Source organism: Elgaria multicarinata, chromosome 16, assembly GCF_023053635.1.
Source record: "Elgaria multicarinata webbii isolate HBS135686 ecotype San Diego chromosome 16, rElgMul1.1.pri, whole genome shotgun sequence".
In the NCBI taxonomy this organism is placed as follows: Eukaryota; Metazoa; Chordata; class Lepidosauria; order Squamata; family Anguidae; genus Elgaria; species Elgaria multicarinata.
In genome coordinates this window covers 12,089,219-12,113,311 of record NC_086186.1, presented here as the reverse complement: position 1 = coordinate 12,113,311, position 24,093 = coordinate 12,089,219, and the positions used below count along the sequence as shown (strand labels likewise).

General features: G+C 45.4%; 1 protein-coding gene across 1 annotated transcript in view; it reads right to left on the bottom strand.

The window, feature by feature from the left end:
* Positions 1 to 14,244: 14,244 nt before the first annotated feature.
* TRIP4 (thyroid hormone receptor interactor 4) overlaps positions 14,245 to 24,093 on the bottom strand; it is a 49,538-nt gene continuing 39,689 nt past the window's right edge. The window contains exon 13 of the mRNA XM_063142770.1: positions 14,245 to 14,512. Coding sequence (XP_062998840.1) covers positions 14,448 to 14,512 — 65 coding nt within the window. The 3' untranslated portion in view covers positions 14,245 to 14,447. The remainder of the gene's footprint in view (positions 14,513 to 24,093) is intronic.

Here is a 24,093-nt window from a genome sequence, read left to right as displayed (position 1 = left end):
TCTCCATATATACAAATGACACCTGCTGAAATTCCCTTTTCGATACAACTGTTAAAGATACAGGAGCCCTGTCCTCCTTTTCATATGGTCACCCTAGCTAAGGCTAGGGCAGCTTTCTGTTCTAGAGCAGCAGCTGTCAAACCAGTCTAAGATGGTAAAAAGTACACCTGGACACCAATACTGCCTGTACCTCCACAGATAAGCACAGACACCAGGTTCACTCCCAGACTGTGTACCTGGCTAACAAACATGCATTTTAAGAAGGCAGATCTTAAATAATAGATTCAGTATGGCCTTCTTGAGTTACAATTAGGGTGAATTGCTGCATTTATTATTATTATTCAAGCTTTTTATTGTGCAAGAAGGATAATTATAAATTATTCAGAAAAATATTACATGTAATTATAATTTTATAAGGTATTCTTGTCCTGTTTATCAGAGTTCTTTTAATGTCATAAAAATGTACATGCATGTCAACACTTGGCACTGATAGATATGTATCAACAGGGAGTACTTTTAAAAACATAATTATACATGTACTTGAGTGATGAACCACCTAATCATATGTAATTTGTTCTGTATATATTGGATTGTTTTTGTATGGGACATCCTGCAACATAAAATTACAGAGAGGTGTGTCGTTTAATTTAAATGAATGTATATCACTTAATTTTACAAGCAAGATTTAGAAATATTAGTGACCTTGAGTATGGTTTGTCGTTGAATCGTGGATTGTTGTGTTGTGTGAATCCAGCCACACTAACAAACAATGGTTTGTTAACTATAAACCACCTAGAGTTCACAACTGAACAACAAACCATGACCTGGTTCTGACTACACACTCAACTCATTGGATCTTGTTTAGGGTGACCATATGAAAAGGAGGACAGGGCTCCTGTATCTTTAACAGTTGTGTTGAAAAGGTCATTTCAGAAGGTGTCATTTGTATATATGAGGAACCTGGTGAAATCCCCTCTTCATCACAACAGTTAAAGTGCAGGAGCTATACTAGAGTGACCAGATTTGAAAGAGGGCAGGGCACCTGCAGCTTTAACTGTTGTGATGAAGAGGAAATTTCACCAGGTTCTCCATATATACAAATGACACCTGCTGAAATTCCCTTTTCGATACAACTGTTAAAGATACAGGAGCCCTGTCCTCCTTTTCATATGGTCACCCTAGCTTGTTTAACCCATGATGAGTGCCGGGTGACATTTTGAATATGCAACCCCCACTTGGGGGTTGCCGTGGCATGCAAACTGACCCACTAAGGGTTATTTGTGGATTAAACAACCCTCGCAAAATCCTCAGTTTAACCATCAAAAGGCCATTGGTGGCTGGGCTGTCATGACCCAGCAACCCCTGAGCAGTGTTGTATATTCAAAATGTCACCCGTGGCTCATTGTGGATAAAGCATCCTCAGCGTGTCTTCTGAACCGGGCCCGTGGGTTCTCTTCACAAACCATGGTTTGCTAGCAGGGCTGGATTCACATAACACAACAACTCACAATTCAACAATAACCCATACTCAACCCATACTCCAGGTCGCCACGTTATGTATACCAGGTGGTTTACTTTGATGTGCATATCGCTTTTGGGCGCCATCCACAAAGACCTTTCCCAGCGCAAGCAACACTGCCAAGATAAATGGGAGCTGCAAAAGAGATGCTATCTGAGTTTGGACGACACGCTAATCAAGGGGGTGGGGGAATGAATGAGCACAATGAAAATCAACCATTGATTAGCGTGTCGTCCGAACTCAGCCTCTTTCTCTTGCCCTTCCTCAAGGAAGCAAGAAGTGCAGTGCTATGGTGGCTGCCACATCTTTACTCCATGTAATGCTGCTCCATCACTGCTTGCTGCATTTATGCTCCTAGGCACAGGAATTGGAGAGGGAGGGGGGAGAAGGAGCAGGGGGGATATCTGCCTTCCTTACTCAGCTCTCTGCACATTGCCTAGCCCAGAGCCCTCCATCCCCACATTGTGCCATGATTTACAATACTGATTGCTGATTAGATTGTTCTGTCCAGTTATGCAATAAATAAAACTGCTTACTCTAGTAAGGGGAATAGCGCAAGCCTGACCCTCAGCAGCATGCATCTTTGTAGCCAGGGGAGATTTATTGCCTTTCAAGAACTTCATCAGACTTCTGTAAATTAGTCCCGGCTTGGCTTTCCTTCAGCTGGCAGTACATTATCCTCTCTTTCATAGCTGTTGCAAGAGCTACTCAGGCTAAGTCTGGTTTCATGAAATAGGCTCTCTTGGCCTGTGGTAGCCAAAGCCTCCCAATGCCTGTGCTGGATGTCCCAAAGCGATCTGGAGGGCATAACATTGAGCACTCTAGCTTTGGTTTCTAAAAGATATGCAGTAAATAAGGCGATCCCTTTGGGGACTTGTAGCACAATCCAAGGCATGTCTAAAGCAGAAGTGACTTCCCCTGAACTCCATGGGACTTGTTTCCAGGAAAGTGTGTGCAGGATTGCACCTTTAGTGTGCCTTCCTGCAAAAGTCACATGCTTTGGTAATAATGCCAGCTGCAGCTCAGAATGAAAATCTGTTTTCTGATTTATAGACCATTAATCCAAAAAAAAAAAAATCTTAAGGAAAGAAACTTTCCTATACCTGGCCTGTAGCCAATGTGGTGTATATTCTATGGGCATGCTCTGCCAGTCTAGCAATTGGCCTTGCTGATTATACCGCGACCTGCACATTGCCATCTTATGGCAACCTGAAAGCAGACCTCCTCCTTGGGGGTCCCACTTTATGGAATGGCTTCTCCCTTGGTATTCAGGAGGCACCAAATATGACGTGCTTTAGGCACCAATTAAAAACTCTTCTCTTTACCCATGTCTTCCTTGAGTTAGTGTGCTGCTGAGGTTGTGTGTTAATTATGGTGTTGTATTTAATGTTTTTAGAAATTTCTTTGTATTTATTATGTATTTTAATGTATATTATATTTTAGGGAGCAATCCTATGGCCCCTAGACAGAGTCTTGAGGGTCATAGGATAGTTCAGATTCCTCGCTCCGAGGTCATAGCACTGTCTCTGACCTCGGAGCCTACAATCTGAGCTCACTGTCCCCTCCTTCTTGCAGCTGGTGTGGAGAGAAGCATGGCAGCTGCCTCTCTGAGGCCACACACATAACCTCAGAGAGGAAGGAAAGGGGGCGTGACCGTATGTTGTGGTCATACTCTCAAAATGGCTGCCATGGGAGGTGTGGCTGGTCACAAAATACCCATTTCCCAGTAGGCACTGGTGAGGCTCAGACAAGTAATGTAGCCAGGAAACTGAGTACAAGGCAGACGTGGTGTCTGAGCTCCCGATGGCAAATCACGTATTTAACCATGTGGAATCCAGAAGTAATATTAAAAATAATTTGCAGCACGCCAGCCTCACAATTAATTTTTTTAACATTAAGAGAAACTTCAATTAAACTTCCTAAAGAAAATAGAAAAGATAGTTGGGCAAGGAGCCTGGGCAGGTGCCGAGAGAGGGCTCCATGGGCACAGTGATGTGCACAGGCACCACACTGGAGAGTCCTGCCAGACCAGAATAAAGCTCTGTGTAGTATCCTTCTGTCTGGGATGGTCATCCTCTTCCACTGAGTGCACAGCTCTGGGAGGGATGCACACAGACCAGGGAGGGAGAGAGGGGAACCTGCCAAGCCAGCCAGACATGAACCTACCTGTACACTGCACTCAACACCTAAGGTCCTCCTCTGAGTGCCTACTCCGAGGGAAGCTTGGAGGATGGCAACAAGGGAGAGGGCCTTTTTCAGTGGTGGCCCCCCAATTATGGAATGATCTCCCTGATGAGGCTTGTTATCTTTTTGGCACCAGGTCAAGACTTTTCTCTTCTCCCAGGCGTTTAACAACATTTAACAATGCTAAGTTTGTTTGTTTTTAACGGACCCCAGAACTGTTGTTTTTAAATGGATACTGTTGTTTTTATACTGTTTGCGGTTTTGACAGTTTTAAATTTTCTATACTTTTTAATGTTCACTGTTTTTAACTTTTGTAAACCGCCCAGAGAGCTTCGGCTATGGGGCAGTATATAAATGTAATACATAATAATTTTTAAAAATGCACCTACGCGCTCTCCTTGCTTTGCATTTCAGCTAGATTGTCGGAGTGCTGCCACTGACGTCAGATCGAGGAATCTGAAATATCCTATGCCCACCATCCCACCCAGACACTGTCTAGGTGCCATAGGATTGCTCTCTTAGGGCAAAATACAGTACAAATAAATACAGCTGCACAGCCCCCAGCATGCAAGTTTATTGTCTTACATGGTGACAGGGATAAATAGAGGTTGCAAATTACAGGTCAAAGTTGTGGCTGCAAATTAGAGGTTAAAGTTGTGGCATGGGCTCCATAACTGAATAAATGAATTGGGGAGGGGGGACAAAGATACTTCTAGCTTGGGGTGACATTTGGTTCTAGGCCAGCCCTGACATGGTATACAATTTGGTGGACATGTGTACACACTCGTGCGTACTCGCACCCATGTATACAATCCGGTTCCTTGTTTTCTTGCTCCTGCTGCACCCTTGCCACCCAGTCAGCTAATATGTGAGTGAAAAGCAGCAGGCTCCCTCTGTCTCTTCACACTCTCACACATAACTCACTGCATTTGCTAGGAGAGGCAAAATAGGTTTTTCCTTCAGTGAAAGACCTACGGAACTAACAAATGGAAGAAAAATGGGACCGGAGCATTGCTGATTCCTGACATAGCTAGGCTACAGATTTCTTATGCACCCTCAAAGGGTCTCTAATCAAGCTGGCCTTACTGCATTGACTGGCAGGTTCTGGAGGCAATGCAGTTTTTCTTCCCCGAGGAAGTGGATGGTGGAGAAAGCGAGGACATTGGAATATGAGAAGCTCCACATAGCAACTCTTGAGAAACTTCAGATCAGTAGCACAGTTAGGTCATATTAGACTCTGGACTTAATGGTCTTATGGGTGAGGGGAAAGCTTAAAGGTAGGCAATATTTTTAGGCCATGAGCATATTTGGCTATTTGAGAAACTGTCTTGGGTGCCAGCACAAAATGGCTACCATTATATCTCACCTTCTTCCATCATGAACCTTAAGGTGGATACATGGGGCTCCCAGCTAGCTGGTCTTCCTTCCAAGCACCAACCAGACCCAGACCTGCTTAGTTTTGGCAAGGTGACTGCCTCGTGTGCCTTCAGCCCATGCCCTGGGGCTGCCACTTCAGATGGAAATTATGCCTAGCTTTCAAGAGCAGGCAGCAGGATGAAGTGGCTTCAAGGGATCACCGCCAAATTCTGGGACCAGAATAACCACCTGTAGCATAATGTACACCCAGGTTTGCCAGGGATTTTTTTCTTGGCTGATCAGCTCTCGGAGTTCCAGGCTACACACGCTCTCTCAGTCTGTAGGTTTTTACAATTTTTAATTATCCATACCAATAAATCAGCCTTCTCCAATCTGGTACCCTCCAGCTGTTTTGGACTTCGGCTTCAGCATGGTCAATGTCAGGAATGTTGGGAGTTGTACAAAACATCTGGAGAGCAGGAGGTTGGAGAAGGCTGCAATTTACAAATATAAATTATTTTATTACTGGATTGCTTTTTTTTATAACTTAATTTTTTTTTTATTATGCCAAAGTATAAAACAGTGTAAGAGATTAATCAGTAAAATTAGGACAAAAATATGAAGATTTTAAATATGCATCTATCATCCCTTCACATAGAAAGAAAATGTTAGGAAGAAAAGAGACTCATCGTAATTGAATTATGCAGAAGAATCTAAAAAATCTGCCCTTCTCTTTTCAAATAGATAGTTAAGAAGATAAGGAACAAGATCGAAAAAGATAAAAGTTGGTTGGGGACCCTATCTATAGCACAACCCTATGCATGTCTACTCAGAATGAAGTGCCATTGAGTTCAATGGATCTTACTCCCAGGTACATGAGTATAGGATTGAAGCCTCAGCTATCTATGTGCAGATGAAAAAGTAGCAAACGAGGCAGTGGGAAGGGTGTGTTTACTTTTGCCTAAAATGTGGGGTTATCAAAACTGTGTTGACTCCAGGGTTTTGCATGCATGAGGCTCATGTACCTCTCAAGAACATCATAAGTAGTTTGGATCAGCGCAAAGAGGCATGTCTTTGACTCACCAAACCAGGAACATTTCGTAAGGGGCAGCCAGGCACCAGCCCCCAACCGATTGGATGGGGACTGAGTTGAGTTTCAGAGAAAGCTCCCCACCCCCACCCCAAAGGTTCTATAAAAGGCAGGCGTTCTTTAGACAGTGCATAGTTAAACTATGGAATTCACTACCACAAGATGTAGTGAGTGCCACCAATTTGGATGGCTTTAAAAGGGGGTTGGATACATTCCTGGAGGAGAAGGCTATCAATGGCTATGAGTCCTGATGGCTGTGCTACCTCCAGTATCAGATGCAGTAAGCCTACTGCATCTGATTGCTGGGGAACATGGGTTGGAGGGTGCTGTTGCATCGTGTCCTACTTGTGGGTCTCAGGTCAACAGCTGGTTGGCCACTGTGTGAACACAGTGCTGAACTAGATGGACCTTTGGTCTGATCCAGCAGGGCTCTTCTTATGTTCTTAAAGTTCCTCTTCCTTCAACTGTCAGCATCAGCAGCCATTCCAGCAGGAGATGAGAGGGGAACTGGGGCCATTCCACCAGGCCTGCTAGGAGGCTATTTTCCCCCTCTTCCCTTCTCATCCCATTTTCATTGTATGTTATGTCTTTTTTTAGATTGTAAGCCTGCAGACAGGGACTGTCTTGTTTTACTGACTGCATGTAAGCTGTTCCAGGAGCCCTTTTGGTTGAAGAGCAAGATAATAAATACCTTAAATAAATAAGCACGTTTGTTTCAGGGCCCTTTTATCCTAGTGGTGATCATGGAGAGGGGAGGCAGATAGTGCTGGAGCTCAGAGGAAGAACATGGCTTCCATGCTAAGCTCCTGCGGATATGAGGCTCCCCTGCTTTGAAGGTACGATTACCCGCAGGACCGCTATAGGCATTTCTAGAATGAAAATCATTGAACATTGAGTTTAAAATGCAATAAGCTAGGAATAACTGATTACAGACTAAGGCTACATTTGTTTTCGGACTGTTTTAGGGCTCTCTTGATTCTTCTGCTCTTAATCAGATTTTCAAGCCATTGTATATTGTTCTGTTCCCATTCTGTGCAGAGAGACAGAGGTGCTGTATACATGGATGCCCAGCTGTGAAAATACTTTGCTTAGGAACCACTTGTGCTCATGGGGAATGACCCATTTATCATTCTAGTAAATCTATTTTCCATTCCTAGGAATGGGGGTTGTCCTGTTTCAGAAGAGACAATCTTCGGAGGAGGGAAAGAACGTTAACACATAAACAGTTTGCTTCTCTTGCTGCTTTTTATCTAGCTTTAAAACAAAACAAAACCCCTGTTGTTGGGAGTTCCATGCTGTATTTTTTTTCAATACTGGAGAACCTAAGTAAATGGTCTCCCTTTTGAAACATTTTGTTAGATGACATTTCTCTTTCTGCCATCTTATATGTGATTCTTCCTGTCTTTCTTGATAGTTCCAAACCATGTTAATTGCCAAGAAGATTTTGATCCTGATATGGAGTTTCCTTGTGGGTTGTGCTGTAACAGAAACTATTTGTTCCTCTAACCTACCAGTAAGCTGCATAACAATATATCTTAACATCTGTTGGGACACTTTCTAAATTGCCTTGATGGAATTCCTTGTCTAAGGAAGCCTGCTTTTGGGGGCCTTTGTTGGTTTGCAGCAAACAGGGAAAGACTTTTGTTTTTAGCTGTGCCAGAGTGAGCTTGAACCCATGATTTGTTGTTGGGTTAAAACTTTGGGTTGTTTGTCCCTCAACAACCCAGAATTCCGTGTTAAGACTCATATCGCACAACACCGGAACAGGGCGTTTCTGGGTTATTTATGAAACCAGATACAAAACAGAAGTGACAAGCATGCGGGAACAGTGTACTCATTCACTGTAACTATAAATCATGGGTTAAACAACCCATAAATTGCCATTATGTGCAAACCAGGTCTGCATGTGTTTATTAGCTTACCTAGTGACATGGCATTTGTGTTATTAGCAACAACTGCACTGTGAATGACCATTTTTAATAATATGATTGTCACTTTTGGGGTTTAATTTCCTTCTGTTTACAAGTTTTCCTACACCACCTGAACCGTATATAAATCTGAAAGTCTCCATAATACTCCATGCATATGAAAATATGGGCTACAGTCCACAAACGTTTAAGCCAGAACAAATTTTAGTGTTCAAGGTGCTGCAAGACTCGTGTTTACATTTACTTAGAGTAAGCTCCAAGGATCACAAGGATGTTTATGTATCAGTAAACATAAACATGCAGTAAACATGCATAGGATTGTGCTGTTGAAAAGCATTGAAGTATTTCTACCTTTATCATGCCTCCATCTGATGAAGTGGACCCTGGCTGTCTACAAAAGCTTACAGCACACCATAATAAATCTTACTGTCTTTAAGTTGCCATAGGACTCTGTTGTACAGCAGTACAGCTTCAAATGTGTTGTGTTTTTTTAAAAAATGACCAAATGTTGTAATGATACAAAAATTACCACTTTAAAAAATGAGCACAGGAATCACATTAAAACAATAATTATAGAAGAGTCTTCCAGCTTTATCATTTCTTTCCATTTCATTACCTAGACCAGCCCTTTAGGCTCTAATAACAGATTACTATAGGAATAAGGTTCTATACTGCTTTGGCTGTGCATCTCCTGGTACATTTTATATATTTGTGAACCGCCCAGAGAGCTTCGGCTATTGGGTGGTATAAAAATGTAATAAATAAATAAATAAATAATAAATAAATATATGTGATAGTTGGGAAATCCATATTGCTAGAAACACATTATTTTTCTGGCAACCGCAAGCTGTCCTCACCTGATGCATCCCCCCTCCCAATTTGGACAACATCCCAGATTTGTTATGCATCATTGATTCTTTGTGGGAGGGTTTCCACCTTTCCAAAGAGTGGCAATAATAATTTGTGCTGCAATCAGCATGTAGGTTAATAACTGTTTACATCAGATGTAGTCTAATACTATGAAAACTGCTCTGCCTTTTGCATTTAGTTAGCAACACTCCCTTCCAATGGATTAAATAATAAAAGGGAACAATGATTAACCTAAGCTTAGAATCATAGAATAGTAGAGTTGGAAGGGGCCTATAAGGCCATCGAGTCCAACCCCCTGCTCAGTGCAGAAATCCACCCTAAAGCATCCCTGACAGAGGGTTGTCCAGCTGCCTCTTGAATGCTTCTAGTGTGGGAGAGCCCACAACCTCTCTAGGTAGCTGGTTCCATTGTCATACTGCTCTAACAGTCAGGAAGTATTTCCTGGTGTCCAGCTGGAATCTGACTTCCTGTAACTTGAGCCCGTTATTCTGTGTCCTGCATCCTGGGAGGTTCGAGAAGAGATCCTGGCCCTCCTCTGTGTGACAACCGTTTAAGTATTTGAAGAGTGCTATCATGTCTCCCCTCAATCTTCTCTTCTCCAGGCTGATCATGCCCATTTTTTCAGCCTTTCTTCATAGGGCTGAATTATTTCTGATTATTAATCTCTCACCTAACCTCTAAACCAAATAAGGTACTTATGCTTTATTATGTCTTTTCTAAATCTGAGGTGAGTGGGTTGTACTTTATCATTGCTTGTATTTTTTACATATATTTTTCTTTAAAATCATATCTTTTTTTAGTGCATTAATATTCGAACTAAAAAAGAAACAAGGTACAATAGCTTTATAAACACTATCATGTTAAACCAAAATTGAGGAACTTTAAGTACCTTGTTCAAATTTCAGACATAGAGAAAACTTTTAACATTTAACTTTAAGCAACTAAGAATTTTCAGGTTTGCGCATCATGAAAAAACCCGGGGGTGGAGCATTCCTGGATTAATTAAAAGTGGAAATGACGAGTGCACGCCCTGCTGGTCCATGCAATTCCTGGGTTGTTAAACAATTCAGAAATTGCCATAGTGATGTGCAAACACGCTTGCTGTGACGTCCCAGGCTAAGTAGGGATTTAAACCCAGATCTCCCTACTCACAGCCTGACACTATGAACTACACCACCTCATTGACTTATCAGTTTCAGCCAAATAAGCAAGTATTTTGCCTTAATCATTCTAAATAAACCTGTTAACTCCATTGGATGCTATAGCCAGACTCTTTACCTGAGGGCAATGGAGATCTTGTGAGAGGCCTAAGCCTTGGACGGAAACATCAAGGGAAGGGAAGAAACAGTTAGGCACCCTCCATCATGCCTGGATAAAGCTCTGAGAGCTCTTCAGAGGAAGCAGCAGCAGCAATCCAGTGTGTTTAGATCCATCACCGTGAGCTGCTGAACTTTGTAACTAAGAATCAAGTGCCTGAACAAGGCTTTTTTCCTTCTCCCTACCAATCCCCTTTCCTTGTGTGTCATGTCTTTTAGATTGTAAGCCTGGGAACAGGGAATTTCACACTTATCGTCGTAAGCTGCCTCTGGAAGTCTTTTTGGCTGAAAGGCAGGATAAAAATGCCATAAATAAATAAGTGTGCTATTTGCCTGTATATAAGGTTTAATTTCCACGCTAGGCACCTGCTAGTTGTGCTGCAGTATAATTTGCTTCTCAGTGACAGTTTTCTTACCTTGTTTCTATCCAACGTAGTCCTTCTTTCCCAAAGACGAGGCAGAGAGCTGATGATTTGATGACCTCTCCAGGGTTAAGCACCAAGTACTAATGATTTAACTCCCAATTTTACAGGAGCTAGAGCAGCTTTCCTCAACCTGCCACCCTCTTAGGTGTTTGAAACAAAACTATTTTGCCATCACATCTGAACTGGCAAACTATGGTTTGTTCTCGTTGTCACAAACTGGAAATGGGACTCTATGGGTGCTTCCAGATGAGGTTTTGATTGTGCAATCGCGCTGGGGATGCTCACACGACACGCTAACCTACATTCAATGGTTGAGTGTGGGTGGTTGTTGAACTGTGCCGTGTTTGTTGAACCATAGTTTAGTGTGTTGTTTGAATCCAGTACATTTTCTGCAGGGGGGCTTGTTAACCACCCTAAACAACCCAACAACAAACCATGAGTTCTCAGGATGGCTTGTTCAAGAAAAACGTTATGCTGCATGGTTAACATGCCACCCCGAAGAAAATGCCCTGAGCCCACGGTTCCACAACCCACACTTAACCACTGTAGGTTAGCGTGCCATGCGAACCCAGTCATCCCCTTTCATTTGTAACCCCGCCCATGTTTTCCCATCATTTCTTCCATCATTTTTCTTACCAGAAAAAAAAATGTTAATGAGGAAAAGAGTGAAGAGCTGCACAGGCTTTTTGATGGGTAATGTTGGGAGCCCTCTGTTTGGAAGCAAACTTAGTTTGATCCCTGGAGTACAATTAAAAAAAAAAAAATGTTGGCTGGTTTGGCTGTAATGGCAAGCTGTGACCCAACAATGGAGGGTTTACGTTGGAGGGAGAGAGGGGGAAAGAAGTAAGCAATCCTAAAGCTTTCTGGTGCAATGCCAAAACACAGTCTGGTGTCACACGTGAACCACCCACGCAGTGTCAAGTAAACGAGAGGCTACCCAGAATAAGCTAAAGGATGAGTGGGGAACATGTGGCTCTCCAGATCATAGAATCATAGAATAGCAGAGTTGGAAGGGGCCTACAAGGCCATCGAGTCCAACCCCCTGCTCAATGCAGGAATCCACCCTAAACATGTTCCCGGACTGCCACTTAGCCAGCATAGCCAATAGGGAGGGATGACAGGAGGCACAGCCCAACAATGTCCTGTTTACGGATGCTCTGTGCCCAAAGCAGGGTTTGCACAGCAAGCAGCCCAGGTCCTCACAGCGAATTTCCAGTAACGTATCAAAAAGCAGACGTGTAGTCAGGTCAGTCCGTAGTCTGTTGCCAAGAGGTCGTGGAGCCAAGCGTCGGAGCCAATCAGGGATTGTCCAGAAAAGTGGTATCAGAAACGTTGCCAAGGGTCTAGGAAGCCAAGTCTTGATGAAGCAAGGTCAGGAAGCCAAGGAAACGGACAGTTTGCCTTCAGTAAAGTATGCCTGGGCCTGGTCTGATTTATAGCCAGCTGTTAATTAGCACAGCTGGGTCATGAAGGCCGTGTGTGGTACCTAAGTGCTCTTTCCTGCTGTGATTGGCTTTTCTTCTTTCGTTGTCCCTGCCGTTTACTTCTTCTCCGCTGCACCGGCTGAATTACGTCCAGCTCCACCTCCTGCAACCCAGGCATCTCCGGCATGCAGCCAGATGTGCCAGGCTATTCTTCTGCCTGCTGCACTTGAGAAACCTCTGGAACGCTGTCGGCCGGGGCCTCCACCCCTCCCTGTGCTTCAGGCTGCGGCACAATGAGCTGTCTCTCTCTCTCTTCCTCAGAGGACTCTTCTTCGAGGTGAGACATGACAAACAACATCAGGAGACAGTGGAGACTGGTGACCCCAATGTCAGTGGGGCAATGAATTGACTGCTGGATAGCTCCTTTTGAGTTCTAACTGGTTCTGACGAAAACCTGGCACAGATTTAACACTCCACTGACACTGGAGTCACTAGCCTCCCCTGTCTGGAAAGCCACACTTTCCCCCACCCCGGGGCTAAAGAGAGATTAAAATCGTTTGAGAAAACACAACCTGCACATTTTTATTAGAAAACCTGTGACCTTAATTCATCGTATCTTTGACGGAAAAAAGTCCACGTTTTAATAGGTTTCCTCCTCCTCCAAAGTAAGTAGTGGTATATGTATCCCCACCAGTCAACCCCAGAAAAAGCCAGTTCCAAAGACTGCACCATCCTCAGAGAAAGATCACACAGACGTCCCCTGATGAACAGGGCTGAGCTTGGTCCTCTCTCACAGACAAGCCCCCGGGCCAGCCGCGTCGGCTGCTTCTTGCATTGACTTTCTGTCAAAGCAATATTTCTGTCAAAGCCAGGAGGAAAGATCAGACACGGATTCCCCTGTTGTTTTGCTTCCCTTACTTTTTATGTACTTTCTTTTGCTTTCAAGTGAAGATTTTTCAGCCTAGCTGTTTTGAAGGATCTATATAGCTGTGCTGCGATAGCACAGAGAGAGAGACGGAGGCAAGTTTGGAGCAGAAGGAAAGGAAAAATCCAGATCCCCGTTAAGGTTTCAGGGGCGGAAAATCCACAGCTCTCCCAGTGTTGGAATCCCAACGTTGAGTCATCCTGCTCACTTTTGGCTTTCGCCCCCCCGCCCCCAACCTTTTACCTGGCCTTTGCCCCGTGCCAGTACGCGCTATTCCTCCGAGGAAGGCAACTCTCAACCTGCAAAAGGTTGCCTCCCGCTGGTATGCACACCCAGACAGACCTAAACAGCAGCTTTTTGCACAGCGTTGCCCAAGGCTTGAATCATTCAACATGGAAATGAAGCTACCAAACGAGACTTTTTTTTAAAAAAAGAAAGCAGCAGCAGGAAATAATCCATATAGATCTTCAAGCCAATTACCTCCCACGTGGCTTGCCTCATCTTTGCTCGAAGGAGATGCTCGATCATGTCTCCCGCCTGTGTTCTGAGCCCCTTCCCGCCCCTTCTCAACGGCAGCGCCTCTGGTAGCAGCACCTTCGGAGCGGGGCACTGGGCCAACGCTGGCACAAAGGACCGCACGTTTCTGCTGGTGTCAGCAGCGCACAACACAGGCTCCAGCGCTGGGGATTCCCAGGCACTCTCGGCTGCGGCCCACACCTGCTCAGCAGCTGAAAGCCAAGATTCACAGCACAGGGCGAGGCACCTACGGACGAGGGGTCTTGAGCAGGGGGCAACTCCCCTATGGAGGAAAGTTACAACAGCTGGGGTGGCATAGAGTCAGGGGAGACAGGATGGAGGTCTTTAAAATGACGCGTGGTGTGGAGAATGTGGCTAGGGCGACGTGTCCCCCCCCCCACCACCATGAGGTTAGAACTAGGGGCCGTCCCATGAAACGGAATGGTGGGAGATTCCACGTAACTGCCCAGAGGGAGAGCGCAAAGCAAGTGGAGGATGCTGCTTCGTTGCTCAGCTCTGGTCACCGCTTTCATTCTGAGAGACGGGAGGCTCTGAGAATGAAAGGCTAGTCAACCTGTGGCCAGTCAAGCAGGGAGAGATTACAGCGCATCACTCCACCCTCTGAGAGCTTCCCGACACGGCCCCTTGCTCAGAGACGACTCAGCACCTCGCTTTTCCTCTCTCTTTGATTATAATATTTATGCAACTCAACAACCATTCCCTCCTCGCCCCCCCACCCCCTCTAGTCTTTATCAGGGGCTGCCATTTCCACAGCGCCTTCTGCTCTCCCCTTGGCATCTCCAGGGCCTCCATTCCCGAAGTCACAGGGGCCTGGCAGAGATCCATCCGTCCGCTAGGAGTGGTGGGTGGCGGTGGGTGTTTGTGCCCGGCAGCTCACGCGGCTTTCTGCCTCATTAACCCCTTCTTTGCCCCCTGATGAATCTTTGACTCCAGCTTCCCTGTAAAAACAAAAAAAGAAGGAAAAATTGAGGGAGGAGGTGGTGGTGGTGGTGGGAGGAGTCTCGGGAGTACTTATTTTTAAAGGTTATTTGCAATGTAAATCAGCTGCAGGCAGCAAGGTCTCCCTCTGTCAGTGTGCTGCTGTCACATTCGATTTTCCTGCTTCAGGAACCAGGCATTTCCAAAAACGTGTTGTTGCTGCAGTGACACAGAGAGCCATGAAGCTTTGTGCGGGGTGGGGGGAGAGAAAAGAAAATTGGAGGGGGGGGGACTGAAGACCAACAGCCACGGCTGGCACCGCTGCCAAGAGGAAAGTAAGCTGGCCTGTACATTGAGTCTCAGACTGAGAGACAATGGGCAGCCATTGTGAAAGGCGGGCTTGGAAAGGGGGGGGCACGAAAGGGGCGGCCAGCACAGCCCCCCAAAAGCAGACATTTTAACGAGGGCTGCAAGCAGAGAGAGAGAGAGAGAGAGAGAGAGAGAGAGAGAGGGCAGCAGAGCATCCAGGAAACAGGCATGACTGTCTTTGGGACAAAAGGCACACATGTTAGCAAGGTCCCGTGTTAGCACGGTCAACGTCCGCAGCCCGGAAGTGCACTCGTGTCAGGTCCCGTGGGCCTGCAGTCCCGTCCAGAAGGTTGGCCAACTTCCTCTCCTTCCTTCCTTCTGTGGCAAGCCACTTGCATGAAAGCCACCTTCCCTGGCGGTGGTCGCCACGAGGCTTCTGGCTAGAATAGCATGAGATCTTCCTCTCCGCAATGCTAGCAGGACAGCACTTCTATTCCCTAGCGCTTGGCAGGGCATTAGCGGATGCTAAGATGGACCCACCGTGCCATCTGGGCAGCTCTCCCTTTCTGGCTGAGTTATCCGTTCTACTAGGGAGGGTGAGTGTGGATAGGACGGGCTGGAGTGGGGACCCACCGACATCTCTCAGTCAGTCCCTGCCCTTTGCACCAAGCCTTATCCTTTGCTTCAACAGCCCAGGAACGTGCCCGGCCCCCTCCTTTTGATGCTATTTATACCCTTTAATCGGCTGCCCTTGGCCCAAAGTCCATTGCTCTAGACAGAGCCATTTGTCAGGAGGAGTCTCCTCTCATTGATCTCTGCACTGCCAGGGCACCGGCTGACTTGAGGCAGGCTCATCCATAACCAGCAGTAACTCATTAGCTGCGTCCTCTTCCCCCCCCCCCCCAAGAGATGTGCACGCTATTGCACAAGCCAAGCTGATCGCTCACATTGCTCAGAGCTCTGCACAACTGAAGATGGGACGCAGAGGGAGTCCGCATAGAATGGAGCCAAATGAGGGCAGGAAGCAGCACAGCAAAACCAGTCCACATCCCTTCCACGCGCTTCCCCTGTGCAAATGGCTCCCCCCAAACCAGACCCTAGGAATGTGAGGGTGACTTAGGGACAAAGTAAAATGCTTTACACAGAGTCAGACCACTGGTTCATCTAGCTCAGAAGCACTCTGTTGTCCTCTGGATGTTTTGGACTACAATAGAAACCAAAGGCACAGTTACAAGATGGGGGATACTTGGCTCAGCAATACTAAAAACGAGAAGGATCTTGAAATTGTTGTAGATCACAAGCTGAATATGAGCCAACAGTGCAAAATGGCTGCAAGAAAGGCAAATGCTATTTTGGGCTGCATTAATAGAAGTTTAGCTTCCAAATTGTGCAAGGTACTGGTTCCTCTCTATTCGGCCCTGGTTAGGCCTCATCTAGAGTATTGCGTCCAGTTCTGGGCTCCACAATTCAAGAAGGATGCAGACAAGCTGGAGCGTGTTCAGAGGAGGGCAACCAGGATGATCAGGGGTCTGGAAACAAAGCCCTATGAGGAGAGACTGAACGAACTGGGCCTGTTTATCCTGGAGAAGAGAAGACTGAGAGGAGACATGATAGCACTCCTCAAATGCTTAAAAGGTTGTCACACAGAGGAGGGCCAGGATCTCTTCTTGATCCACCCAGAGTGCAGGACACAGAATAACTGGATGAAGTGACAGGAAGCCAGATTCTGGCTGTACATCAGGAAAAACTTCCTGACTGTTAGAGCAGTACGACAATGGAACCAGTTACCTAGGGAGGTTGCGGGCTCTCCCACACTAGAGGCCTTCAAGAGGCAGCTGGATAACCATCTGTCAAGGATGCTTTATAGTGGATTCCGGCATTGAGCAGGGGGTTGGACTCAATGGCCTTAGATGCCCCTTCCAACTCTACTATTCTATGAGTCTATGATTCTATGATAAGTCCCAGCCAGCATGGCCAATGGTCAGGAATTCTGCAAGTTGTAGCCCAAAACATCTGGAGGCCACCAGCTTGCCTTTTGTTAAGCCTACACTGAGTAACAGTGGTTCTCCAGGCTTTCAGGTGTGTGTCTTTGCCTGCTGGACATGTTGGCCACTGAACCTGAGATCTTTTGCCCAGAAACCTTGTGCTCTAACACTGAGCCATGGCCCTTCCCGCAGACGCTTCTGGCTCTACCACACATGGACACACTCATCCAACTTCATCGGTATCAAAAGTCATGTGTCTCCGAGAAGGTAGATTTTGGTGCATGTCTGCTATCTGATGACATTACTATCACAATTTATGTAAACAAGAACTTTCGTCTTCATGCGTACAGAGGAAAAGGAACAGCATAGGCAAGGAAAGTGAACATCTGAATCCATCCTCCAATCTACGTGCATCTGAATACCTCTTTCTTTCGAGATTTAAGTCTGACCCCAAAGAGCAGATGGTTGACACTTTCCAACCTCAAACCGGCAGGGATGCCCAAATCAAGGACAGGCTTGGAATGAAGTGGAAGACCCTCAGAAGGGAAATGAAGATTTTGAGAGTGGATGGGAGCACATGGGGCTTTTTACCATGTCACCATGTTTGACCACGGCTACTCCGGCATAAACTGCTGCTACTCCGGCATAAACTGCTGCTTCCGTCTTGCCCCAAATGCAGCTGTTTTTCATAAGCCCAGCGTCTCATTGGTTGAACCCTTAACACTGGAATCTCCAATGTAGTGCCTGTGGACATCAACGTGCCCACAGACCCTTCTCTTGATGCCTGCAAGGTTCACTGCCTGGCCCCTCCTTATTTGTATTTTATTTAAGATGATGATGATTGTGGGAGGCTGGCATGCTGCAAAGTGAAGTGCTGCCAGCTTTATTTAGGTTCAAAAGAACTGCTGTGTGTTTTATCGCTCAGACTTCCATCTCTGCCTTCGGTTTATTTTATTATTATTACATTTATATCCCACCTTTTTTTCCTCTCAAGAAACCCGAGGCAGTATACATAATCCTCCTCCTCTCCATTTTATCCTTACAACAACCACCCTGTGAGGTAGGTTGGCCTGAGAGTCTGTAAATGGCCCAAAGTCACCCAGTGGGTTTCCATGGCCGAGTGGGGACTAGAACCCGGATCTCCTGGCTCCCAGTCCGACACTTTGGCCACTACACCACACAGGTTCCTGGGGAAGAGATGTTTCTTTTAATCTCATCCATTTGGTTTCTGGGAAATGAGGAATTTAGGTAAAGCTCAGAATTCTTGTTCTTGAGAAGGTTCTACCTTAAAAAGCAGCCCAAAAATAATTTTAAATAAGTTAAAAAACATTTACACTGAAAGCAAAAATCCACCCAGATTCAGGGGGGGGGGGGAAGTGGTGCAAGGGGTGTTGGGAGAATGCCTTTCCTTTGGTAGATTTGTTCAGAACCACAATTTCCACCCCTCCCCTACAGTAGACAATCCCAAACTTCTAACTAGGTCCCAAAGATCAATATTCTGGATGTAGAAAAGCCTGGTAAACCCCAATTTAAACCCTTCAAGGCAGGTGAAAATGTTCAATAAATATCTCAGAATGAAAGAACCGTGCTGTGCATCTCAGGCAGTGGGAAGCAGGAATCGATGGATCACACCACCCTATATGTCAAAGCAAAATTCAAAGAAATATCCTAGTAGCCGTTCTGGGGCATAGCACAGACTAAACGTAATATAGCCAGATACCTTCAGCATTCAGGATTTTTGTATATGTATCCCTGTGTCCCCTGAAAATCTGATTCTGAGGGTTGAGGGACCCTTGAGAGTGATGTGGGATATAATGCAGGAGGCTGCAGTTAGTTAGAAAGGGGGTTGGCAGATATCACCCCCGCCTGTACGAATAGAAAAGCAACTAAGGGCCCAATTCTACGCATGTTTAGTTGGGGGAAAAAGTCCTACAGCATGGCTGGCTGGGAAATGCTGACAGTTGTAGGGCTGTTTCCTGTCTAAACATGTCTACTCAGAAGTAAGTTCCAGTTAATGGAACATACTCTCTAGTTAGTGTGCAGAGGTTGGCTGCCTTAGGATACAAGCTGCTGCCATGCCAGAGTTTGATTGTTTACTCAAATGAAAAGCCCTTTTCCAATATGTACGCTGTCTTGACAGTGGTTACCACTGCAAGTGATACGCCGGAGTTATTTCTTTTAATCAACATTTCACAAGAGTTCTTCCCAGCGTCTGGTTTTCCGTAGTCCTTACCCCCATACCCTGCTTTTCTTTTGCGACCAATTCTTGAACACCACTCGTTACTCAGATACATGAAATCACATTTGTAATGCATTTTGCCACAGGCCTCGCTGTTGCTTTCCTCAAATGCACTCCCTTGTGACATGTTCACTCACAGTCTCAGATAGGGAGAAATGTACCTTTTAGAAGAAAGAGCAGCAGAGCCGGGAACATAACATAAGATGCTTCCAAATCTCTCTGGTTAAAGGGGGCAATTGCAAGAATGGGGTGCGGGGAACAAGGGGTGCAGCTTTAGCAAACCCAGTTGAAATAAATGGGAGCTGCGTGAGAGACGATTTGCAGCTCTCGAGCTATTCCTCGCTTATTCCATTTGGATTGGAGCTGAAAGATCACATACAGTGTGGAAAAAAGGAAACGTTAAGTCCATTAAGGCTGGACTTGCAAAGAATCCCGCAGTAAGGTAATGTTAACATTGCAGGAACGATCCAGGGAACGGACTCATGAATGGTTTGGTTTGCACATAACACTAACCCATGGTATAGGTTGTTGAATCCTGGGTTGTTGTGATGTGTGAACATGTGTTAACCATGAACAACTCAGATGGAGAACCCATGGTTTGTTGTTGGGGTGTGAACTGTGGGTTGTCATTATGTGCAAATCGCAAACCACAGGTTGCTTTGCTGGGCTACAGAGGTGGCGGGCAAGAGCGGTTAAAAAACAACAACCCAGTCCCGCTACATGCCAGTACTGAAGCACCACAAAGGCGTTTGGGATATAGGGAGGGAGTGGGCAAAGGAGGAGGGAAACAACCCCCAAATTGAGAAAACAAGCCACAGTTTGATTGCCTTCCCATATAACGCTAAACCATGGTGTATGTGAGCATGGGTTGTTGAATCGTGGGTTGTCATTATGAGTGAACTCAGAATTATGGGTTAACTATGGGGCTGTTCACATGTAACAACCACCCATCAGTTTAAAAACCTAAGGGTTGTCGGGTGGACACGCATGTGCTTGCCTGCAGCATGTCCGCCTCTTCCCCTTCACAGCAAAACCCATGAGCAGCTCCTTCACAGATTGTGCACCATGGCCTGGGGTGTACATTGCGGATTGTACACCCCAGCAGTTAACACAACAACAAGCTATGGATTAACTGCTGGGTTGTTCTGTTGGGAGAGGCGTTCTGTCAGGTATTGCGGTCCTGAGCTGTATAGGTTAATTATGGGTTAAACAACCCAGTTAACCTAACTATCAGGTAGAGAACCCAAGGTTCGTCGTTGGGTTGTGAACTCTGGGTTGTTTCGCTTGTGATTAAAACCCCATAATTAAACCATAGTGATTGACTGTATTAGCTAAACTGAACAAATTGTGGCCTTTGTCTTGATATTTGTGTCTTTGTATTTTAACATGAATAGGTGTAATAATAAATTAGTAATCATCATCATCATCATCATCATAAATCTTACTTAATTCATTGATTGATGTATATATGTATTGTATTACTCTTATTGTATGGTGGGAAAAAGTTTCAGAATGATTGTACCAGCAGAACATCAATTCAATTTAGAAAAATACAAATTAAACAACAATTTGCCGCCATTACGTGTGAATCATAGGGCAACGAACCATGGGGTAAATAAACCATGGGTTAAGCATTATGTGCAAGCCAGGCTAATGGAAATTAGGATGTTGAGATAATATTTGAGTGGAAGTGAACTCTTTTCTCCTAAGGCTCGGCTTGAGTTAAAACATGGTGACGGCGCATTGCTGTGATTAAAAGCTGGAGGATTCTCAGTCCCCGTACTCTTGTCACTAACAACCTCTTGATGGCCTGAAATGACCAGCCCCATCCTCAACTCCCGCAAGCTGACTTGCTATGGGACAGCAACTAGCTCCCCACCGTTGCAGAGGGAATATGCCAAAAGGAGAGCGGGGAAAGCGACACATTCCAGCAGCCTTTGGCACGGGTGAGCTTCTTCCAGTCTGTTAGGGTGATCCCTAACAGACTGGAAGCTGTCACTTTGGAAAGGACACGCTGTGACATACTTGGGAGGGGGGTTGTATACTGGCAGCAGAAATGCACATTCTGCTCCAGAGATGCAAAACCATAATAATAATAATAATAATAATAATAATAATAATAATAATAATAATAGCCCTAAATCCTGCAAGGAGGAAAAGACAGGTCGGGTCAATGAGCATCAGCACACAACATCCATGGGCAGCCACCCTGTGGAAAATATCCTGGGTTCAGACAACACATTAACCCACGGTTCAACAAACAACCCGTGGTTCAACAAGAAACCACACCAAACCACGCAGTGTGTTGTGTGAGCAGTTCCATTAGTTGATCCAGTAGCCTGGAGGAAGCTGATCTCAAAGTAAATCCCCCAACAAACAGAGAGAGCTCTCCCAACCCAATTCATATGCATTGAGGTAAGCCTCTTTGCCAGGTGCATCCCCAGCCAAATCTGTTCCAAAAGCAAGAGGCCCACTCCTTCGGGAGACAATGCCATGGCTTGTGCCGGAAAACCAACCCACATAAAGACACATTAATCTATGTTTCTACTGCAAATACTGCATGAGCATGTGATTATTACCAAGGACGTACAGGGAGAAAAAACCAAGCATTACAGGGATATAAATGCATTTTACCAATCAGGGGAGAACAGGAATGATTTTATGTTGCATTGTCCAGGATTACACTAATATGGAGTGGTGGGGTGGGGAGAGAAATGCGGGCAGCCATATTGGTGTATTAGGGGGAGATCTAAATGGAACCATTATTATTATTATTATTATTATTATTTGCATTTTTATACCGCCCAATAGCCGAAGTTCCCTGGGCAGTTCACAAAAACTAAAACAATTCAAAGTGTAAAACAAACAGTATAAAAACGAGATAAAATACACATTAAAATGAATTAAAACACACCATACATGATTAAAACATCCTGAAAACATTCTAAAATTTCACTGGATAGGCCTGCCGGAATAGATCAGTCTATATTGCTTTTTTAAATTCTAAAAGATTGTCAAGTTGACGAATCTCCTCCGGCAGGCCATTCCACAGTCTGGGAGCAGCAGAAGAGAAGGTTCTCTGGGTAACAGTTGTTAATCTAGTTTTTGCTAGCTGAAGTGGATTCTTCCCAGAGGACCTGAGTGTGCGGGGCGGATTGAACGGGAGAAGGCGATCCCGCAGGTAGCCTGGACCCAAACCATTTAGGGCTTTAAAGGTAATAACCAACACTTTGTACTTTGCCCGGAAACTAATTGGCAGCCAGTGAAGAGATTTTAAAACTGGTGTAATGTGGTCACCCCTAGGTGTACCAGTGACCAGCCTTCAATATTTTGGTCTAATTGAAGTTTCCGGACTAGGCACAGAGGTAGCCCCATGTAGAGTGCATTACAGAAGTCAAGCCTCGAAGTTACCAGTGCGCGCACTACTGTCTTTAGGTCTTCTGACTCTAGGAAGGGGTGCAGCTGGCGTATCAGCCGAAGCTGATAGTAGGCACTCCTGGTCATCGCATCTATCTGGGCTGTCATTTGGAGCGACGGATCCAGAAGCACCCCCAAGTTGCGATCACAGTCTTTCAGGGGGAGTGTAGCCCCATCCAGAACCGGCCGACACACCTCCAAACCTAGGTTGTGGCCTTTGACAGCGAGCACCTCTGTTTTGCCTGGATTCAGCTTCAGTTTGTTTTTCCTCATCCAGCCCATTACCGCCTCCGAGCATTCATTCAGAGGAGACACACTATCCTTAGCTGATGCTGTTATCGTAGGCATAGAGAAATATATTTGGGTGTCATCAGCATACTGATAGCACCCCGCCCCATGCCTCCGAATGATCTCTCCCAGCGGTTTCATGTAAATATTAAATAGCATTGGGGAAAGAATGGCACCTTGCGGTACACCGCACAGCAGCTCCTTTTTTGAGGAGCAGCTATCCCCAAGCATCACCATCTGGAACCTGCCCGAGAGGTAGGACTGGAACCACCGAAGGACAGTGCCTCCAATTCCCAATCCCCTCAGGCGATCCAGAAGGATACCACGGTCGATGGTATGAAAAGCCGCTGAGAGGTCCAAGAGTACCAGCAGGGACACACTCCCCCTGTCAATACTCAGGCGTAGATCATCCGCTAAGGCGACCATGGCGGTCTCAACTCCGTATCCTCCTCTCAAGCCAGTTTGAAATGGGTCTAGAAAATCTGTGTCATCCAAAACTGCTTGCAATGAACACCTTTCTTAGGATCAACTAAAAATCATGAGCTAGCTTTTGACATCCACACAACTCTTCCTTAGTCTCAATGTTAAATGAACATCCTCCAAAAAGTGAAGGTGAGGGGAGGTTCTGCTGTTAGAGGGAATGGGAAAAGGTCAGCCTGTAATATGTAACTTAATTGGCGATTCTGGCAGCACCTTACAAACTAGTTATGTTCATTTGTGTGCGCAGCACCAAAACACACCGGGGACAAAGCAGCACCAAAACACACCGGGGACAAAGAAGCCACAGCCACACTCCTTTTGAGATATGAAATCAACAGTGATTCAAATCTGTCTCTAACATTAATGGGAACTCTAGGGTCCCCTGAAAGGCAGAGAGCTTATGCTGGGGATTTACTGGCCTGGTTTAGACACAAAGATCTTGGACCAATACTGCCCACCTATGTCATTCTCGCCCCTCCCATTCCCTCAATTGCCCATCTGCCAGGAATATATGGTGGCTAGCTAAACGACTCTTTCCTCTGACATGTGAACTGGGAAACTGTGGTTTAAGTGCTGCTTACAAACCAGGATCTGCCTCAAAACTGGACACTTGAGAGCAGGAGGAGAGGTTCATTGGCAGTCCCATAATAGTTTAATCGGATTGAAAGCAATACATCTGAACAGGTTACTGTTTGAATACAGGTCACGGAAGACCACCAAATAGTTTAAAAAATGTCCTACAGATCTGATTTTTGTATACGAAAACTATGCCTAGATATACAGGTATGCTATCACGGGTGATGAGTGCCGTAAACATCCATTTCACACATGTCCACATAAAGGAAAATCGGGTTTGGCTTATGAGATTCCAGAAAAACAGATG